The 23,126-nt window shown below is 34.1% G+C and overlaps 1 protein-coding gene across 1 annotated transcript; it reads left to right on the forward strand.

Annotated features, from left to right (window-relative positions):
* Window positions 1-17,680: 17,680 nt before the first annotated feature.
* LOC131157194 (glutathione S-transferase F9-like) lies at window positions 17,681-18,959 on the forward strand. The gene is made up of 3 exons (XM_058111169.1): window positions 17,681-17,915; window positions 18,018-18,066; window positions 18,242-18,959. Exons 1-3 carry the CDS (start codon window positions 17,772-17,774, stop codon window positions 18,682-18,684), a joined length of 636 nt encoding a protein of 211 aa, XP_057967152.1. The 5' UTR covers window positions 17,681-17,771; the 3' UTR covers window positions 18,685-18,959.
* Window positions 18,960-23,126: the final 4,167 nt, after the last annotated feature.

Here is a 23,126-nt window from a genome sequence, read left to right on the forward strand (position 1 = left end):
CTTCTGGGCCTCGTTGACGAGGTAACGCGGCTCGTCAATGAAGGCCATAGTATAAATAGTGTTAAACGTGAATTTTTGGCAGATTTTTCACGCAGAAACTCACTTTCTCTCTCCTCTTCGGTTTCTCTGCCTTCTCTCTCAATTTCTGGGCTGGATTTCCGCCATATTGATGATCTGAGGCCACCACGACGCTCCTAGGGAAGTTCTCCCTAAGTCTGCCGGAGCGGATCGTCGATGGGACGAAGTCAAAATTCTATTCCAATTTCAGGATAAGACTTTCTAGTCAATATTTGACTTTTTGACAGTTGTAGAAAGCGTAATATGCGTAAAAATACTGAAGTTTAATTCTAGGGTATATCGTTTTCAGGGTGCTAAAAGGGGAACCCTGCAGGTGTAGGACGGATTATTCTAGGGGCTTTACAGGAATCAGGTAAGGGGATAAATTAAGTTAGTTATTTTATAAAAATATATGTATGATATTACAACAATTGATTTCAGAAAATTTATATATATATATATATATATATATATTATGTTGGGAAAAACTGTTGTAAATGACGATATGATTTGAATATACGTGAAACCTAATTTTGTGTGGCATGAGTCAAATTTATAATGAATTACTGTTTTTTGGGAATATGATAATGATATGGTTTTTATAATGAAAAACCGGCATATGAGCTGAGAATTTTATATGATTTTCCGGTGTACAGGTCGTGCTATGTATATGATTTGCCGACGTACGGGCCGTGCTATGTATATGCTTTGCCGGCATACGGGTCGTGCTATGTGTATGATTTTTCGGTGTATGGGCCGTGTTATGGATATGATTTGCCAGCGTACGGGCTGAGCTATGGTAAAATATGAAATGCCGGTGTACGGGCTGATGATTTTATGATATATATATATATGTATTTATGTATGTATGTATATGCAAAATGATGTGATGAAAATGAGTTGGCATTGAATAATATGAAATATCCATGTATCACAGTTTCATTATATGTTATATGTATTAGAACCTGGTTGGCTTGATCTAGGCTAGCACTTGCACGATATCGATGCTATGTGTTCTTGATTTATCATGATATTTGTGTTAACGCCGCTGTACAGAGTGGTGTGAGATTGGATAGTCGATGTGGTTTTAAGAAGTGTGAGCGCCCCTGGTGTACATACCAGGTCTAGCAGACCCATCGAACTTACAGATTGTACTTTTGACTTGGCAGTGGTTGGCCAACCATTGTTAGGTCCCGCCTTCGGGCCACACAACCTAGTCATGTGGAGGTAATACATGACATTAGCTAGCTAACCTACCAGGGTTGTTTTCGTATTATAGTTATATGAGATGAATTATGCTTATGAAATTATATATGTTCTGCCATGATATCAGAATATATGTTTCCTGAATACGATATAGACAGTTATACTAATATGTTCATGTACGATTTTATATAGAACACGGATGTACTCATGTGTCGCACACTAGAATTAGTTTATTTCCCTTACTGAAATGTGTCTCACCTCAAATTAAATGAAACTTTCAAAAGCCCCTGATAGGAGAGCGAGTAAAGCTCCGCTGATATAGTACTGTTGATCTGCCCTCTCTGAAGGATATGTTTTGGTGGGAACAGTTGGATTTTTGTGGGAAATATCCCTAGGACTTTCTTTTTGGGATGTATATATATATATATATATATATATATATATATATATATATCTAAATATAATGGATGTAATAACTCTGGTATTGAGATGGATGATTTTGTATTTATAATATTATGATTTTATGTTTCCTGTTACTTAGGCTTCCGTCATGTGTCTTTGTTTTATCCCTAGTACCCATGGGTCCAAGTGAATCATGATTTGCAGTGTTTTATTATATTGATTTTAATATTATGAAAAAAAATGTATGAAAATTAAGCAAGTCGTTACACTTTCATTCATACACGTCTACACTCATACATTCTAACACACACACACACACACACACAAACATGCATGCATGCATGCACATGCATGTACACACCCACACACGTGCACACCCATGCATGTAACATACACTATAACACCCGCACACATTTACACACATTCCATGCACACACTAAAACACACGCTAATACGTGCGCCCCGTAGGCACCGCATGTTGACCCTGTCTTGACCCGATCTTAAACAGGTTGACCTTTCCAATTTTCTCCTCGAACTGGTCGGGTCTTCTGAACTGTGACTAAGCCGATTCAGTTTGCATCATTACTACTTGAATAAATCCCAACATGCCCCAAAATCCACAAAACACATAAAGTCACAAAAATGTTTTCAAACTTTGATTTTCATAATTTTTGTCTTAATTTTATTTATGTTATTTTGAAATTCAGGAAAAAATCACAAAAATCACAAAAATGTTTTTCACACTTAGAAAAATCACATAAATATTTCTTTGGCCTAAGAAACTGTTTTCATCTAGAACAAATTCCAAAAAACCTCCAGGAATATTATTTCTCATACTTAGGAAATCCTATAAAAATTTCCAAATCCTGGGCGTGTATTTTAGTAAACTATTTTCTCGATTTTCCATCACAATGATTTCAAAGGGTGGCATGAACTCTTCAAAGTACGATATGCCCCGTTATGAGGGAATACCTATATAGTACCTTCATTTTTTTCAATTTTTGGAAAGGAATAATCTTAAAAGCTTATTACATTTAATTTGCGAGATAATCTTCAATTAATTTGGTATCGTTCATAAGAACGGGCGTGTAGGGGGTACTGTGCCTTTCTCTCGCGTAACCGTACTCTCGAGCCCGACACTGGTGACGCAGATCGATTCTACCTCTGACGAAGGAGCAATCAAGTGTTCTAATCGCACTTCAAAATGTTAGTGATGACTCCATCACACATTGTTTTTTCTATGAAAAATATCATTTTCGAAATCACACACCTTTTCCAGTTCGTGTACCCCCGAGGCAACACGCGATAGGGTTGTGTTCCCGCCCCATGCAGGGAGGACGTTGCGACACTAGAATATGTGTGATTAATATTAGATGATTATATATAATTAAAATTATTATATTTTCATTTTCAAACTATTAAGAGCTAAAATACTTTTTTTTAACTAAAAAAAAGCTATTAATAGAACAAATAATGACATTTTTTGTCTATTTATTTGAGAAATTAATGAAAGTTTTTTCTTTTTTTGAGATTGGAGTGCATGTATTTGCTTGTCCTATCAATATTTTTTTAAAAGGTTTTTGAGTCCTTAAGAATCAAAAAAGATACGGTATGAAATTTAACTATAACTTAAAAATAAAAGAAATTTAAAGACACTAAAGTAAGAAAATAGTTGCCATATTCAAGTTATATTACTTATATTATATTTTATCCAAATCAAATACAACTCTAACTTCAAAACTTATCTAAACATAGGATTAATGCATGAATATCGAATTCGAACTTTGTTCTATGTGAATTTATATATTATACTTTCATCTAAAATAAAAAGCGTAAACAATATTTAAAAAGAAGAAAATACCCGGTATAGAGATCAAACACTTGACATTCCACCAATAGTATTGAGTTCATGAACTAGCTTAATATTAGGCTCGTGAACAAACTCACATTAATCATATTCAATATTTGATTTTAAATTTTTTACTTTAAAATAAAGACTTAAAAACCTTTTAAAAAAATATTGATAGGACAAGCAAATGCATGCACATGAATCTCAAATAAGAAAAAAAAAAAACTTTTATTAATTTCTCAAATAAATAGACAAAGAACATCATTATTTGTTCTATTAATAGCTTTTTTTATTTTTAAAAAAATGTATTTTGGCTCTTGATATTTTGAAAAGAAAATAAAATAATTTTAGTTATATATAATAATCTAATATTAATCACACATATTCTAGTAAATACGTTAAATAAATAAATGGTATGTAGAGAAGACAAGCCCCACCCAAAACGTACAGCAAACCAAATATGGTGGGGGCTATTTTGGTAATTTCACCCCAGTAGGGAGATGCCCTCTCTCGTGTTCCATATAAATTCGCTCGATGGTTGACAGAGTTTTATTTAAAAATCGCTGAACGGTGCAGCGAGTTTGGTGAGTTTTTTCCCGTTTTAACTTTTTTTTTTTAAATATATTAAATAATATCTCATTCTGGGAAGTATTTCCCATAATGACCCTGACGTAATCTCGCTACTCCAAGTAGTGATATTTAACCAAATCTCGCTACTTGGAGTAGTGAGATTTACCACATGTCAACTGGAGAATTATTTTTCTAAAAACAAATCTCGCTACTTGGAGTAGCGATATTTTACCAAATCTCGCTACTCCAAGTAGCAAGATTTTCCATGTGTCAATTTAAGAATTAGTTTTGTAAAAAAATATTATTTAATATCTATATTTTAAAAAATGATAAATGAGGAAAAAACTCGGTTCCTTGTGCTGTGGTGTTTTTTGGTTCGTTGGATGGATCGTCTCAGGTGGACAGCCCCAAAATGTGTAGAGTTGGATGGCCCAAGTCAACCCAGATTTGTCAGTATCTGATTGGACAATATCAAATGGTTGACAGAGAGCTTAGTCTCTTTGGACGGCAGCAAATCCCAAGATGGGATTTAAATTTTTTTATAGAAATAATTACTAAATATGTTTATATACATTATATTATTTTTATTGCTTATTAGTATTCGTAGTTGATGGATGCTAGCAAAAATAGGATGGTAGGAAATAATAGCTATAAGCAGGCTACTGTGCATGCTCTGCAGCAACTGTTCAGAATTCTGACCTGCAGATCACATCCATTATACTGACATGCACAATAAAAATGTAATTCACCTTTTTAGTAATTCATTTCTTAAAAAAAAAGTTTCTTTAATAGGGAGGCCTAAGGGTGGTTATCCCTTGAGAATAATTAAGAAAGAGGAAGAGGAGGTCATCTGTAACACAATTCTTTAGTCCCAATTTTAAGTCTTAGTTACTTTTAAAAATAAAAATAAAAAAATTAAATCTAATTTTGTTGATTTTAGCCTATTTTTAAAAAATATCTTTACTCATATTAATATTTAAATTAGAAGGATCCGACAGTTTCATTTATTAAGTCAAATGACAAAAATACTTATCATAGATAGTGCTGGATCTTGGGGATAATAATAATAATAATAATAATAATAATAATAATAATAATAATAATAATAATAATAATAATAATAATAATAATGCAATTATAATTTTACAAAAAAATTCATTAATATTGTATTGCTGCCCCCTTATGTTTTTGGATCCATTTAAATGTTTATTAAGATCAGGCAAGACAACAAAATTAAGAAGTGTATCTTCATTTCAAAATTGTTTCATATACTATTCAAAATTTTGAATTTAATATTTTTCATATCAAATTTGTATGATATTCCCCCCATAGTACAAGTATGAAGTTATCTTTTACTTTACAAGCATGAAGTTAGACTTGAGTTCATGGACATATTAAACTATATAGAATGTTGAATTCAAGACCATTCAGTGTCAACCTGAAATCTTTAAGAGTTCAGACGTTAGACTAGACCAATGACATAATAAAAAGGATAAATGGCATGAAGTCTTGCATGCAAGCCTTTCAGAAATAGCCCCATCACATATCATGATAAAATCAAGAATAAGCCTGCAACCTATAATCCCCAAGACTTCCAGCTTCTAAGCACCAGTCCCATGCATGATGATTAATGGCGCTAAATTATTGAGATTGATCTGCCCTTACCTTCCACATTTAAATTTACCAACAAATGTTCTAAACTTCAATTATAATTTCAGAATGGAGGAAATTTCCCCAACAAATGAGAACCAAGAAGCTCCCCAAACCCCCAGTGAAAAGATAATAGATCCATTGTTAGATTACCACTTATAGGAAATACAATAGTTTTAAAAACCACACAATAAACGCAAGCAACAATACTAGACCCCAAGACCTCCTGGTAACCAGCTCCAATACCATGTTACATTATCACTTTACCTAAAAGCTTAAGCTATTATGTTTTGGGACAACAATGTATATCAAGCTTTAACATCCATATCCCTCAATATAAAGGAGACATAAATGAATATAACATTCCATATGTAACTTATGGTTGTATGCCTGTAAATATTTGTGAATAACTAATTGAGAGGCTTCAAAATACAATGAGATGAAAACACGAAGAGAAGTTGTAAAATAAAACATGAATGATCTAAAAGCAAGAGGTGAGTGGGGAAAAGGATGTCTCTAAGGCACCATGTATTTTACAAGAACTTGGCTCTTACTCGGTTTAAGATAGAATGGGATTGTGTTCTCCAACCAGCAACTTGGGTCAAGGCACTCTAGGTTAATAATGTAAACAATATTTCTGAAAAAAAAAATGCAAAATATAATATATCTTACCGATAGTTCTTCCCCAAAATTTCTTCGCGCGTATACTCCGTCAATTCAAGAAAGCTATCAGATGCAAATATCTGAACATCAAGGACCATATTGAGTTGATTTCCAGAAAAAAAAAAAAAAAAAAAGAGTGCACAATATCACAAATTGAATTTGCAAACTAGACATTCCATATTAGTTGTAAAAATACCACTTTACCTAAAAGCTTAAGCTGTTAGGTTGTGGGCTAACAATGTATTGCAAGCTTTAGCACTGCCCCGCACATGTAGCCTGACAGCACGTGAAGAGATGGACACTTGATAAATAACCCTCATTACAGGGAATACAATAATTTTTTAAACACCACCACAGTAGGCATTAAGACTAGAACCCAGGACCTTTTGGTACCCAGCTCCAGTACCAAGTTAGAATACCACTTTACCTAAATGCTTAAGCTGTTAGGTTGTGGGCCAACAATGCATATCAAACATTAACAGAGGCAAACAAATCAAGCACCATTTGGATGTGGAAACCAACAAGAGCTTGAGAAGAAATTTAAACAAATATATATTTAAATGTTATGTTCCATTTATTACCGCTATCTGTAGCACAAAGAGAGTCGATGATCCATCAATTTATCATATTGTTTTTTTGATCGAAAAGTAAATATATTGGTCAAAATGAGTATTTACATGGAACATTGGGTAGATATAGGGGGGGAAATGAACTCCATCAAAATTACAAGCAATAAAGTTAACACTTATGATCTTAAGAGAGCCTAAGCAAATGTAGGGACCTTTTGGCCTAGTACTGTGTATATATGTTTCTAAATGGTCACAATCAACTCCATTGGAGATATGAATTTTCCTTCAAACCTTTTCCTATTTCTAGCATTCCATATGAGATAAACAGTATAAGCCAAACCAATTCTCTTACCAACCAAAAGGAACAATACAGGTTTCCTTCAAACCCAATGCGCCTATCACAAGTAGGTAGTTTATTTATAATTCCCAGCGAAAGAGTGAAAGCATGTATAGGGGTACTTCCACTCTTCCAAACCACCATGGACCAAGGAACTAGTCCCGTAGTTCCTTTACTTATCCAGAAGTTATAGCAAATGAAAGAGCTAAAATGATCGAGGTCCCATTCCTCAAAAAGCTGAAACAATGCATCCAGGTGGTTCGCACATCTTCACATAATATGATTCTTAATTCTATTGAGCTTTTTGTATAGTGAGAATTCATCATTTGATATCCTGGCCTCCCACAGACTTGAACCTTTCAGGTAGATTTGATTGACGCATTTGGACCAGACAAAGCCCTTTTAGAGTGGATATTGCAGGGTGTTTTTGTGAGAAAGGAAAGATGCCAGGCTTTCAGATCCAGCACACCCAGACCACCTATCATTTCACATTCCCTCTCCTTTCCCATCTATAATTTCAAAGTCCCTCTCCTTTCATTCAGTAGTAGTTGCAGGTCACTATCCGAGGGAATGTCGTGCAGTTTTTGTTGGGAGAAGTGGGATGCATTAAGAGCCTTGACAGGTTTTTTTAGGCCCTCAGATCCCCCAGAATCCATCTCTGATTAGTAATCACCCTGGCCAATTTGTTCCAAACCGTACCATTTGTCCAAGTAAGGGAACACCCTAATGATCTCAGATCAGATAGACTAGTCATTACTCCTCCAATGACTACTACAATTATACTTATGGAGTCTTTTGCTCATTTCAAAACTTATTGTTCTTGATGTTGGGAATTAACATGAAATTCCCCAAGTGTTTGCGAGGAAGAAAGTATCAAAGGCTGCAGCACAGAAAAATAGTTAACTGTTACAGAGATATCTGATGGGGAAGATGAAAACGATGATTTCAGCGATAAAGATTTTAAGGTGGATGTGGTAGCTGGTCGCCCAGAATATGAAAAGAATGGGGGTAGATGAAAACAAGTAGCAACAAATGCTAAATCGACAGCAACAGCTGCATGAAAGAAAAGAGGACAAGATAATAAGCAGCAGCCTCAGCTAGTAGGCCAGAAGCTGCTGACAGACATTTTGATGCCTGCAGAGAATCCATGTATTTCACCAGAGAAGAAGAGCAGTTCAGTGTCCTGCAGGGTAGGTGGTAATGAAAAGAAGGCAGCAAGGAGCTGAGAGAAGGTGAATTCTGATTTTGCTTCTCCTTCATACGACAATCCCCCTTCGGATTGTCTTCACATTTCCGAATGTTAAACGGTTTCACCCTTCAAGAATCATACAAAATGAGCTAAAATTTGTAAATTATTTCCTTCTTCTATGTTATTAACATGTTCTGGCATATAGAGTCGGGACAACACTATCCTACATTTAATGTTTTTTAACTTTTACTTCTTCATCATATATGTATCCATTATCGATAGGAGTTAATAGAACTTCCTCCTTTGCAGATCATAGGTTATTATTTTCGTCTGGCTTATGTTTAACTTTCTACATTTTGGATTGTCATTACATTTCTGATTTAATGATTGGTTCTATTGTGCCTTTGCTTAGCATTTGTGAAATTAGGATAGCTTCCCAAGAGGGGGGTGAATTGGGAATTTAAAAACTTTCTTTTTAATTCCTTTTAAGAATACTTAACTTCTTTTATTATTTATCTAATTCTTTTACTCGTTTGTTTAATTTGTCAAACACACAATAACTTGGTTTCTTTTATACAATCAACAACACAAGCACTTAAACAACTAAATCACCAATCAACCTTTCAATTAATCACACTATCCAAACTAACCAAACACAATTTGAAGGCAAACAACCAAACCAAAATTAAGATATACATTAGTAAGAAATTAGGATGGTTGTTTGTTTATGTATGCCTTATAAATATGAATCAAGCCTTGTAGTTGAATGATATGCTTGTTAAAATAAATTTGCTTCTTTCATATGATTTACAACCACACATCCACACTCTTCCCAAAATTCAGAATTCAAATAAACTCTTAGTTAATTTTCTTTAGGTGTTTTAACCAAGTAACGTACTCCCGTATGGTTTCCGCAAAGTATGGTTTAACCAACGTACTCCCTTTCGGTTTCTGCAACCGAAATCAAAATTAAACTTTAAGTTTGTTTGATTTCCAAATAAACGTAGTGTATATGATTTCAAATTTAAACCATCCACGCAATATAAATATGCTGAAAATAAAGAGTAAGGGAAAGAGAGAGTGAGACACAAGATTTTACGAGGTTCGGCTTCAACACAGCTTACGTCATCGCCTTTGGCAAAACCACCAAAGGATTCACTAAACCTGTTCCTTTACCGGGTGGAACAATACCTTTATACACTCCTTCAGAAGGCTAGAGCAACACCTCTCTAAGCGATAATCCCTCGCCTAGCCAACGATCCAGCAAACCTGGAATCGTCACAATCTACAAGAATATAATATAAATTCTGTGTACAAAAAATACTCCCAAAATTTAGAGCAGGTTGTACAAATTGAAATGTAAATTGTACTTCAAAAAACCAAAGCAAAATAGAAAATATAAAGCTCTAAAGTTTTTAGAAGTCACCAATGGTTCGTTTAAAAGAGAAATGGAATTGCAACCCAGAATCGAACTTTGATATTTTCAATCTACCAGAATTGTAGAATTCCTCTCCAGCAAAAGATGTGAGCAAAGAAGAACTTCAGAAGAATTTCAGCACAAGATGAATTTCAAATTTTGTCTGATTTCCCTCTTTTCTTGTGTTTTCAAGTATTGTGTTTTTTCATTACCCAAAGAGGTATTTATAGGCAACTTAAAAGATCAACTTCCACATCAAATTAGGTAAACTTTGAAAAAACATTTAATTTGTTGACTAAATTTTGAATTTCAAAATTTTGAAAGATCAACATTCACATCAAATTAGGTAAACTTTGAAAAAACATTAAAATTGTTGACTAAATTTTGAAATTCAAAATTTTGAAAGATGTTGTCCATATCAAATTAGGTAAACTTTGAAAAAACATTAAATTGTTGATTAAATTTTGAAATTCAAAATTTTGAAAGATGTTGTCCATATCAAATTAGGTAAACTTTGAAAAAACATTAAATTGTTGATTAAATTTTGAAATTCAAAATTTTAACAAGAAGCTTCCCTTTGAGATCTAAAATTTGCTCCACGTGGCAATCATCTGCCATGACATGACAGTCATCTGTCATAATTAAAATTTAAACCCAGAATACTTTTATTAAACACTTTAACTTGCCAGTCATCTATCCATAGATAGACAGTCATCTGTCAGGTGCACTACTTATCAGAAACTCACTTTTTATTTTGAACACTTTTCTTCCTTTAAGACCTTTGTTACTTTAATTTCAAAAACATGTTTTAATCTCTTTAAAACAAAGTGTTTCTTAGTTTCTTTTATTTTTATAAGAGCTTCACATATCTAAATGACATTTGGTTTTGAAGTACTTACAACAGTTCTTCTAATTATGGTTTTCTTAAATCCTTCAGCCTCCTTCAGCCTTTTGAGGTTCACTTTTGAGTTTGGGTTTGTTTGCCCTTAAGCTTCTTCATTTGTTATTCATTGCCTTCAATATTCTGAGGCGCTTTCACTAGATTAACATTGAGTTTCAACTTATCAACCTTGAGAGTTCTTTTACCTAAAACGCATCACTTAACATTATATGTTAAAGTGCTCTTCATTTTGTTATCATCAAAACAGGATTGAAAAGTCCAGTTAAGTCAACAATCTCCCCCTTTTTGATGATGACAAATGAGGAGCAAAAAATATGAATAAGCATAAAAAAAATCTCCCCCTTACAACTTGCTTTATTCTACTCCCCCTTACGATAAGCATTTCTTTAACAATTTGTAGATTCAAGTCCAATCATGCTCATTGCTCTATTTTCTTATTGCTTATATTTTTCATTCTAATCATACTCAACATGCTCAAGTTTCAATATTAGACTATCAATATCCTGCTTTATCATGCTTTTAATCAATTTAATCTTTATCATGCCCATCAAGCTCACAATCATGCCAAGATTTTGCTCAAATACTACTCCCCCTTTTGACATCAATCAAAAAGGGTAAACATTAAAATGTACATATGACCACACACTCCTTAATCATGCCAAGATTCAACATCATATTTCAAATTAGGCATTCTTATTTCATGCGTTGTGACATTTTTGAATTTTCAATCATGCATATGGTGCTCAATTTAAAGATACCATTTTTTTTTTTAAACATCCACATGTAGCATGCTGCATATCACATATCATGAGCCTAAGAGACAAGGAAAGCAATTCAAACTCAGTGTTGAATTATACAACACATCAAAGTACATGCCAAAACAAATTTTGATCATTTAAAAGAGACAAACCCTAAGTGATCTTAGAGATTGTGGATATTTCTTTAAGTCTAGTTCCTTTTAGTTTACTTCTCTACTATGTAGTATACCAAGTTCTCTTCTTATGGTTATAAATCTATCTTCTGAGAGTGGTTTAGTAAAGATATCAGCCCATTGGTCATTTGTATTGATGAATTCTAGATTTATGTCTTCTTTTTGAACATGATCTCTAAGGAAGTGGTGTCTTATGTCAATGTGCTTTGTTCTTGAGTGTGAAATAGGATTTTTAGATATGTTAATCGCACTCGTGTTATCACTCTTAATTGGTACAGTTGTGTAGTTTAAATTGAAATCTCTTAATTGTTGTTTCATGTAAAAAGTTTGTGCACAACAACTACCAGCTGCTACATATTCGGCCTCAGCAGTTGACAAAGCTACGGAATTTTGTTTCTTAGAAAACCAAGAAACTAAAGATCTTCCTAAGAAGTGGCATGTGCCACTTGTACCTTTTCTATCTATCTTACAACCGGCATAGTCCGCATCTGAATAACTGATCATTTCGAAGCTAGTGTCTTTAGGATACCATAGTCCTAAGTCCATTGTGCCTATTAAGTATCTTAGGATTCTTTTAACAGTAATTTGGTGTGATTCCTTAGGTGCTGATTGAAAGCGTGCACACATACACACACTAAACATTATATCGGGTCTACTAGCTGTTAGATATAATAGACTTCCAATCATGCCTCTATAGTGCTTTGTGTCTATGGATTTTCCCTTTTCATCTTTGTCTAGGCTGATGGAGGTACTCAAAGGCGTGCCTATGGGTTTACTATTTTCCATACCAAATTTTTGTATCATATCTTTTATATATTTTGTTTGACTTATAAAAGTCCCATTTTTTTTTTGTTTAATTTGCAGTCCAAGAAAATAGTTTAATTCCCCCATCAAGCTCATTTCAAATTCTTCTTGCATACATTTTGCAAATTCTTTACATAGATGTTCATTTGTAGCACCAAATATTATATCATCTACGTAGATTTGAACTAAAAGTATATTATTTTCCTTATTTTTAATGAACAAGGTGCTATCAATTTTTCCTCTTAAAAATCCCTTCTCAATTAGAAATCCACTAAGTCTTTCATACCAAGCCCTAGGGGCCTATTTAAGTCCATACAAAGTCTTAGTTAGTTTAAATACATGGTCAGGATTTTCAATATTCTCAAAACCAGGGGGTTGTTCAACATATACCTCTTCATTGATATATCCAGTCAAGAATGCACTTTTGACATCCATTTGGTATAACTTAAACTCTTTGTAGGAAGCAGAGGCTAACAACATTCTAATAGCTTCCATTCTAGCTACAGGGGCAAAGGTTTCATCATAGTCTTTTCCTTCTTCTTGATTGTACCCCTTTGTACAAGTCTGGCTTTGTTTCTAGTGATTACACCATTTTCATCCTTTTTATTTCTAAATACCCATTTAGTTCCTATGATCGAATGATTTTCCTGTTTAGGTACTAATTTCCATACTTAACTTCTTTCAAATTGGTTTAATTCTTCTTGCATTGCAACTATCCAAGATTCATCCTTAAGGGATTCTTCAATATTTTTAGGTTCATTTTGGGATAGGAATGCATAATGATTGCAAAGGTTCTTTAGTGAAGATCTAGTAGTCACACCTCTAGATGGTTCACCTATAATTTGTTCTTGAGGGTGATCTTTCTTATATTTCCATTCTTTTGGAAATTCCATATTTTCCATGAGTTCATCTTTTGACTTTTCTTTGATTATTTCATTTTCCTCCTTGATTTCTATCTCATCCTCCTTTTTGTATACATCATCTTTTTCTTCATTTTTAACCTCTCTTGAAAGAGGGCTAGATTCATCAAAGTCTACGTGAATTGATTCAACTATGGTTAGAGTTCTTTTGTTGTAGACTCTATAGGCTTTACTATTTGTGGAGTATCCTAGGAAAATGCCTTCATCCGATACATGGCACGCAATCTCCATGCGCAATCATGGTCCTTACACCTAGCAACCCACAACTCAAGAGTAGATCGCACCACATGGAAGTCATGGTAGGTGCGAGCATGATATATTCGCACTGCGGCGATCAGCTGATCCTTCGAACCGAAGAGCATCCCCTTACTCAACTCAGAGGATTCTTCCCAACGAGTGACGCGTATGGGAAGCTCATCGACTGCAGTTAAATCTGCAGCAGCTAGGTCAATATGACCGTACATCGGAAGCTCGCCAATGAATTGCACATCAAACGTTGCATCGTCCGTGTCATGGTGAGGTAAGTTCACATTATCGGGGACATCATTTAACCCTTCACCCATTTCCTACTCGTGCATGTGTTCGTCTTCAATATTAACATCATTCGTAATGTTCATGCCCTCGTCCAATGCGTCGTTCGCAATGGCAAACAATGATGCTGGTACCGCACTCGGGACGTCTTCGCAACCTCCCTGCGGAAACGTGTGAGGAACAGGTGCTTCGTACTCCGACGGCTAGAATGACGATCCCGGATATTCTTTAAAATCGACCGTGGACATAGCACAAACCTCCCCACCAACATCGACCTGATGTGTTTGTTCGGTGTCTTCATCGACTTCACCCAATTGCTCCGCAGGCTCATCTGGTTGCCTAACTGCAATTACACCCACTTGAGGAATAGTCTTGACATACAATTGCATCGTTAAATATGTTTCACCGACACAGTGTGAGTCTAATACAATGCGCAACCCATAATCATTTGATATCGGAACAGCCCCGTAGAATGCTGTATTATTTAACTCTCGCGCAGGGTATCTTGCGATCACCCGCAATGCATATTGATCTGGATCAATATGCAAATATTTATATATCTTCGTATATAATTTACTTTATTTACACCTACGACCAATTCGAATAAGTCGAATTGGCCGACTACTATACCTAACACCATCTAACGTGGTTATAATGTTCCCCCCTATATATAAAAATACCGTGACTGGATCACTGCTTGAGTTTCCTGCCAATTAGATCGGCGATCGGGAAATAAAACAAACCTACGCAAGACAAAATTGTATGTATAAGTGATGTGTAAATGAGACGAAATAACTAATAACTATAAACCAAATAGATGTATACAAATTCTAATGAATGAATGAACTTAGAGTTTGGATCTAACTTTCCCACCAAGAAAATAAATAGATGAATTCAGTGTCTATGAATAAACAACATGAATATGTATTGATTTTCCCCATATGACATATACTTCGGATTTTCCCAAAATTGTAATTCAACTTAGAATCCAAAGAACGATGAATTGGTGCTCTTAAGAGTAAATTTTCCAAAATGGTACTTCGTACTCTGCCTCATTATGGGTTGGGTTGCCACTTAATTTGAAGTTCAATTTTGTTAAGTAGTTTTTTGAGGATTCATTGCTAATCCAAACAGCCATACTCAAAGGAGTTGAAGGGATCTTTTGGAAAAATATTACTTAGGACGCATAACATCCCGATTCATGAAATGGGAATGGGATTGTCTTATGGCAAGTGCTTTAAAATGTGAACACTACATTTATATCAATATATTGGTGAAAAATACATAAATTCGGGAGGAAAAAACTCATTACTACTCTCCTCTAATAATGTGACCTTTTAGCTATCATCTCTACAGTGTTCCCAGTCAACGTCATCGACGGTGACTAGTCGAGGCCGGCTTCGCCCTCGTACCGTTGGATCTTTAATGGTGCTCTATCGACTGTGGCCTCCTCAGGCACCCCCCCACCCTAGGATCTTATACATATGGGGCTTGTCTCATGATGAATTCCCCACCTTATCTGCTCTTACTTTCTTTGGATATTTTTATTTATTTATTTTTATTTTAAATATAATTTTTGCAAGTTTCAGTTTTTTAGTGTGACTGGTGAACTTAATTATTAGGTAATTTTAATAAAGTATATTAATTTAGACAAAGACACTAATCTTCCCAAAAATTTGATAAAAAGACAATCACATATCCTAAGGTTTCAAGAATTTTAAATATTATACCAGGAGTTTTAAGAATTTGTAGAACGTTCGCTGACATTTCAAGAATTTCAATGATCTCTCTTGAAATTTGTTAAAAATGCACAAATCTCACTTTACAATTTGCAAAAAGACAAGTTTTTTTTTTTAAGATAAATTTCATTTTCATTTGACAAACATCAAATGAGGTTTTTAACATTTTTGATACTTTAGGAGACGTTCGTGACATTTTTGAAATTTTAGCAAAGATATTTGTCTTTTAAGCAAACTTAAAAAAAATGAATATCTTTTAGCCTATTAATTATTATATTCTAGTAATCATAAGAGAGGGAGAGGGGACTTAATCCCGTTAATAGGACCTCTTATTTGACAATAAAAAATTCACAAATGATACTCCTTATATTATAATTATAAAGTTCTATTCTAATCTATTCCAAATGTTTCAAACATGCGGCTCAACTTGAACTTTATTATGTGGTTGGTTCAAGGTATGAGTTTGATTCATTAGGAATTGAAACTAAAATTCAAGGAAAATTAAAGCTTGAAATTAAATATAAGAAACATCAAAGGCATGTGTATATATATACTCTATGCGTTATCTATGAAATATATCATAGGCATTACATTCTTAAATGAGCTAAAATTATTAAAGTTTGTGTAGGAAATAAAATAAGTCAAAATTTAAATTCTAAATTTCGTTAACTCATAGAAAAGTATATACACTTAATACGATAAATGACAATACAATTTATAATTACAATGTGCACTCACATTAACTCAAAGCATCAATTAAAACCATATAATTTACATGTTATTGAAAAACTTTAGTGGATGTGCCCAATTATATTAAAAATAGTACAAGAAAATTCAAGAATTGAATAACAAAATTTATCATTTTGAAAGTAAACCATATGATCTAATTATAATTGTACAATTATATTCAAAAGAGTAGAAGGAAATTAAACAACTTTAGTGAGTGGAGGAAACTTCAACAAATTTTAGGGTAGGAAAGATAATGCATTTTACAATGAAACAACAATCCAAAAAAAAAAAAATAAATATTGAACAACAGTTTGAATGGAAAAAATAAAATATTATCAACAAAAAATTAAATTCAAATACCCAAACAATGAAATACAAATAAAATATTATCAGCAAAAAATTAAATTTAAATACCAAAACAATGAAATACAAACCTTAAGAGTGATGTTTGTCCACGAATCTTTTAACACAAATCACAAACTCTCTCTCGAATTATCAAAACTTTGGATGAAATAAAAATAATGTAAAAATCTAAGCACTGAACATGGAAAACATAGCTTACTCCATCTCCTTATATAACTTTCGATTTGATGAAGCCCGCAACGGTCACCTGCTCTGGAGTCTTCCTTCAACGGTAACCTGCTCGGCTCTGCAACAGGTACTCTGTTCGCGCAAGAAAGGAGGAAGAACGGGCGAGGTTATTCTGAAGCAAATCTCGCTACTCCAAATAGCAAGATTTGCCGCGCATCGAAAGTCGGGTGGAGGTAATTCAAAAGGCGATTGACAGAGCATTAATTATCTCAAGAAAATCTCTCTACTTGGAGTAGCGAGATTTACCACGCATCAAATGGAGGTTGGCAGAAATTTACCACATGTCGAAAGGCGGCTGGCAGAGCATTAATTATCCCAATTAAATCTCGCTACTTGGAGTAGCGAGATTTGTCACGCATTAGCACGAGCCTTTCAGGCAAAAGTAAATCTTGTTACTCCAAATAGCGAGATTTGGTTAAATATCGTTACTTGGAATAGCGAGATTACGTCAGAGTCATTTTGGGAAGTACTTCCCAAAATGAGGTATTATTTAATATATTCTTTTAAAAAAAAGTTAAAATAGGAAAAAACTCGAGTTTGGCAGCCCCGCGTTAATGGGCAGCCTAAAACTGTGGGTATAGGGCCAGCGTGCCATGAAAGCTCCCTCGTGAAACTCTAACCATATAAAGAGATGGGAAAGCCCATCACCAGCACCGCTCATTCCTCTGCTACCTACCTAGAGACTGTACGAAAAGAAGTTTTCACAGCATCCAACAATGGCAGTGAAGGTATACGGCCCAGTCACTGCTGCCTCCAAGCGCGTCCTAGTCTGCCTCATCGAGAAGGACATCCCCTTCGAGACCGTCCCCGTCGATGTCGTCAATGGCGAGAACAAATCTCCCGAATTCCTCAAATTACAGGTTATATAGTATTCATCGCAGTGTGAGAGTTAAATTCTTTCTAACACTTAGCTAGCTGATAATCTCCCATATTTAATTAGTTCTTCCATTGATTAATTGCAGCCCTTCGGGGTTCTCCCTGTCATTCAAGATGGAGATTACACTTTATTTGGTAATTTTCCTTACTCTGCTTCCTTTTCTTTTTCTTTTTCTTTTTCTTTTACTCTGTTTTCTTTGTCTTTTTCCTCTTAAAGACAACAATATGACTCAGTTTTTGTTTCTGCTTTTTAATTTTTGATATGGGGGTCTTTATCATTGTGACTGGAAATGATGACTTGCTCTTGCAGAGTCTCGTGCAATTATGAGGTACTATGCAGAGAAGTACAAGCACCAAGGAACTGATTTATTGGGGAAGACAATAGAGGAAAGGGGACTTGTGGAGCAATGGCTAGAGGTCGAAGCACACAACTTCCATTCCCCAGCTTACACTCTATCAATCCACACCATGTTCTACTCCATAGCACACATTCAGCCAGACCCTAAGGTGATTGAAGAGTGTGAACAAAAGCTTACAAAGGTTTTGGACATATATGAGGAGAGGCTGTCAAAGAGCAAGTACTTGGCTGGGGATTTCTTCAGCCTGGCTGATCTCTCCCACCTTCCCTTCGCCCAGTTCTTGGTGTATGACATGGGGAAGGAGTACATGATAAGGAATAGGAAGCATGTGAGTGCTTGGTGGGATGATATCAGCAGCAGGCCATCTTGGGAGAAGGTTCTACAACTTGGTTAATGAGTCTTTGTTTGGGGATGGTTTGGTTTTAATTAATTAAATGATGTAAAATTATTTTTAAAATCTAAGATTGCAAGTGATAAGGGCTGCTGAGTGTGGTGTGCTGCTTTACTATGTCCTCCTTGTGTCAATGATGTCCACTAGCTAGGTTATGGGCTTTGTGGTTTTATGCCATGTATCCTAAATATGCACTAAGGGCTCGTTCCCTTTAAGGGCTAGATGGTACTTTATATGTACTTTCTATTGTGTTTAAAATAATTTCGGGTTTGATCTTATTGGACTGTTGAATTTGAATTATCAGTTTTTGTTCGTTTGCCGTATTCGATTTGAAGATGTCAATATGAATATCAATCAAAGAGCAATGCTATCATGAAATCATGCGGCCAAATATTTTATAATTAAAATATTAGTTAGTTTCTTGTTTTGTTAATGACTTGCTGTGGAATTCTAAAGCAATGAATGCAGACATGAATATGTTGCACTATGTCATATCAAGTCATGTTGAGTTGGCAAAAGTTGTCTACAATGAGTGAAGTAGATAGGTGTCCACCCCCAAAATGGAATTTTAATAAGTGATTTGGTTAGTTTTTGTTAAGTTGATGAATCTTGATATTTTTTTTTTTGGAATACGTATCGAGTATCTACGCGTCCGTTTTACGGTCCACGTGACTAATCCTGCGCCCCTTGAAGTTGATCCCACAATTCCAAAGGGAGGATAAATTCAGGAGTCCAGGGGCGGAAACGAGTTTGGGAGAGTTTAAACACCTGATCTCGTAAAAGGCACTTCCGCAGCCCGCACTATCACCTGAACCACACCCTGGGAGTTGATGAATCTTGATATTAATGGTGTGTGTGGTGTATATTGAGATATATTGTATTGTAGCAGTTATATGTATGCTATTATAAAACTCTATGTTTTTATATAACTAGAATGAAATCTTCCAAAAACTAAATAACTAATAGCAAATGGTGGGATATTTTGACATGGGGTGAAAGAACCAATGGTAGAGGTGCCAAAATGGGCAAGCTGGTCGGGTTTGGAAGGATTGTAAATAGGTAGGGCTTAAACGGGTCGGGTTCGGAGCATTTCATGGAATTTCTATCTGTTATGTATAAAATTGAGAGATCAAAAACTAGTTTAGGAGTTGAGAAATTATTCAATCAAAAATAATCATATATATAATTATGAAATTGAAAATTTTTGGAAAAAAAAAATGATATTTGAATTAAGTTTTGGAGACTTGTAAGGACATAGTGACATGTTTATATACAAAATTTTCAATTTTCGCTTGATACCGTAGCCTCCAAAAAGTATGTGTTAATTAATGTGTTCTGTAAAATGGGTATTTAGCTAGTAATTTTAAGTATTGAGATTTGCTCAAAGAATATATATATTAAACAAAAGAGAGGGGATTTTTTTAAAAATGAATGCATTAGTAGTCTTTCCACTATCTGTTTACAGCTCGTTTGGAACTTGTAAAATATTGGAGAAAAGAAAGGAAAATAAGAAGAATTTTAGTTTTTCATGTTTGGTTTTTAAGGAAAGTGAGGAGAAAAATAGAAAATATACCAACTCAATTAACAAAATTTTAATTTTATGCATCTATAGTATTTGGTTTTTCTTAATTTTAGAACAATTTTTTATTTGAAATGGTATTTGATATAAAGAACAAATATAGTGAAAAATGAATTTCCTTCTAATTTTACTTTTTTTCCCCTTTTTCTAAGCAAAATCCTTGATCCAAATTGACCATTAATGTCAAAAGAATAATTTATTTTTTAATGAAAAAGAATTTTTAAAGCTCATGTATTGGAAGCTTCTCCTATAAACCTATTTAACATCAAATTTTAAAAAATAAATTGTCTTCAAAAAACATTCTCATCTCAACATGTTCACTCAAAATTTTTATGGTGGAAGTTATATAGCGGTTGTTACTTCATGTGCGTGTCTATATATCTACATTTTGGATATCAAATATTTGGTGGCAAGTTCCATATTTATTAACATCAAATATATGAAGGGTAGGAACCATATGTCAAATGTTTCACATCCAAAAAATAGTTCATGGAGCTAAGTTTTTGTATAATTTTTCAATTGGTTGATAGATATAATGTAGACATCCATTTTCTTTGACCATTATATAGCAAAACTTTAGGAATTTTAATTTTGTTATTTAATATTTTTGTTGTTTTTAGACATTAGTTAGAGCCTCTAACTATATTTGGTTGCAAATATAACCTCTAACTTAGAGGTGTCATCTAATATTTTCACCTAATTAGATATTTTGTTTTGATTCTCTCAGCCTCACCGCGTTGAAATGTATTTTCATTAATTAGGGTTTCTATACAAAGCATCTTGCATTCATTTCATACACAAGTATGTACAAGTACAGTATCAAAGAAAACACAAAGGGAAATATGGATTATCATTCTTAGGGTGCTATTATTGGGTTTTCTTCACCACTTGCATGCATAAAGGAAAAAAAAGAGTTTTAGTGTTAGTTTCACATTGAAAGCATTTTGGGCCAATTTTGGGCCCAATGTTTGTGTTGGGCTAATTTGTAATTTTTTTAGCCCACTTTAGACCTTTTTTTGAAGTGACAACTCTTATGGGCTTATTTTGAGTGAAGTAAGGCCCAATAGGGGCCTTTCTTTTGAATTAAAGCCCAATATTGGGCTAGAGGCAATAAAGAAGCTCAACTTAGGTCCTTTGGTTGGAAATGACAACCCCTTTCATGGTTGTTCCCCATAAGAAATTGAGGTATGCATGCCTTCCCCTTCCCCATGGTTCACTTTTCCATGTGGTTGGTTCCTATGGACAAGCCACATTCTACATTTTCCCATGGGACTGTTTTCCTTGCGAACTTGCCTATAAATAGGGGTAGAGGTTTTTAATTCAACAAGATGAGGAAACAAAAAGGGAAATTGAAAGAGAATTTGAAAAATCGTTCAGAGAGATAGAGAAAGTACGAAGCCAGCATGCTAAAAAAAGGGGAAATTGGGAGAGGCTTTGGGCAGATATTATTAAGAGAAAGAAAGGGTAAGAAATCATCAGAAGAGACATTTAGAGGAGGGGGCATTGGAAAATTTTAAGGCAGAAGACATTTAGAAAGGAGTTCAAAAAAAGCTAAAGAAGGGGAGCAGTGCAAATATTTTAAAGCGAGAGTCAAAAGGCTGCACATAAGTTCAGTGAATAGAAACAGAGAATAAAGATCTAGAAGGTAAGTACCCCATTCCCTATTTAGCTATGAATGTTTGATCGAAGGATTGATTGTGTTTAATAGAGTGAAAGTTTTGCGAGTCACAAAATTTTTGAATATTGCTTATATTTATTTTTGAAATCAAAACAAATTACCTAGCTGAAACCCTAAAGTTTGAACCCTCGAATACCTTAGCTAGAACCCTCAAATTCCTTAGATAAAAATAAAAAACCCTACAATATCCTCAAAAGATGACCCAAATATTCAGATCAAACTACCCAAAACCCTAGTCTCAATGACCCAAACACCCTAAAAAAGACCCAAATCTGAGTTAACTTGGCTAGGATCCAAGTCAACCAAACTCAACCCAAGTTAACTAATCTAGAAAAACTACTCGGCTACTCAACCTAAGTCAACTAGACAACAACCCTGACCTAAGTCACTTATAGACTCTTGTTCATTGACCTAACACTACAAAAAAATATGTTTTTAGTGACGAAGGTATTACTGACGGTTATAAAACCGTCACTAATACAACACTATTAGCAACAGTTTATAACCGGCACTAATACGTTCGTCACTAAAAATTGTGCGGTTTCGCGTAAAATTTTTTCTGAGAAAATATTAGCGACGATTCTCTAGTATTAGTGACAGATTAAATTCGTCACTAAAAGTCACTTATTAGTGACGATTAACAAATCGTCACTACTAATAGTTATGAATATATTAAAAACATTTAGTTAATGGTATTAGTGACAGATTGAGATATCTATCACTAATAATGGGGTATTAATGACAGTTTTGAAGCTATCATTATTAGTTATTTTATTTAAAAAAATATAAAAAAATTAAATAAAGGGTATTAGTGACGGATTGGGAAATCCGCCACTAATAAGAGGATATTAGTGACGGTTTTGAAACCGTCATTACTAGCTTTTATTTAAAAAATATAAAATAAATTTGGTTAAGGGTATTAGTGACGGATTTGGGAACCGTCACTAATAATTCATTTTTTCAAAATAAATAAAAAAATTTAAATTCAGAGTATTAGTGATGATGTTGTATATTCGTCACTAATAAGAGACTAATAGTGATGAATCTAAAAATTCGTCACTAATAATTTCTTTTTAAAAAAAATATACAAAAAAAATTAAGTTTAGAATATTAGTGACGAATTTATAAAGTCGTCACCATTGTTGTCTTATTGACGAATATGAACCGTCACTAATGCTTTGTTATTTA

Source organism: Malania oleifera, chromosome 6 (assembly GCF_029873635.1).
Source record: "Malania oleifera isolate guangnan ecotype guangnan chromosome 6, ASM2987363v1, whole genome shotgun sequence".
Taxonomy (NCBI): Eukaryota; Viridiplantae; Streptophyta; class Magnoliopsida; order Santalales; family Ximeniaceae; genus Malania; species Malania oleifera.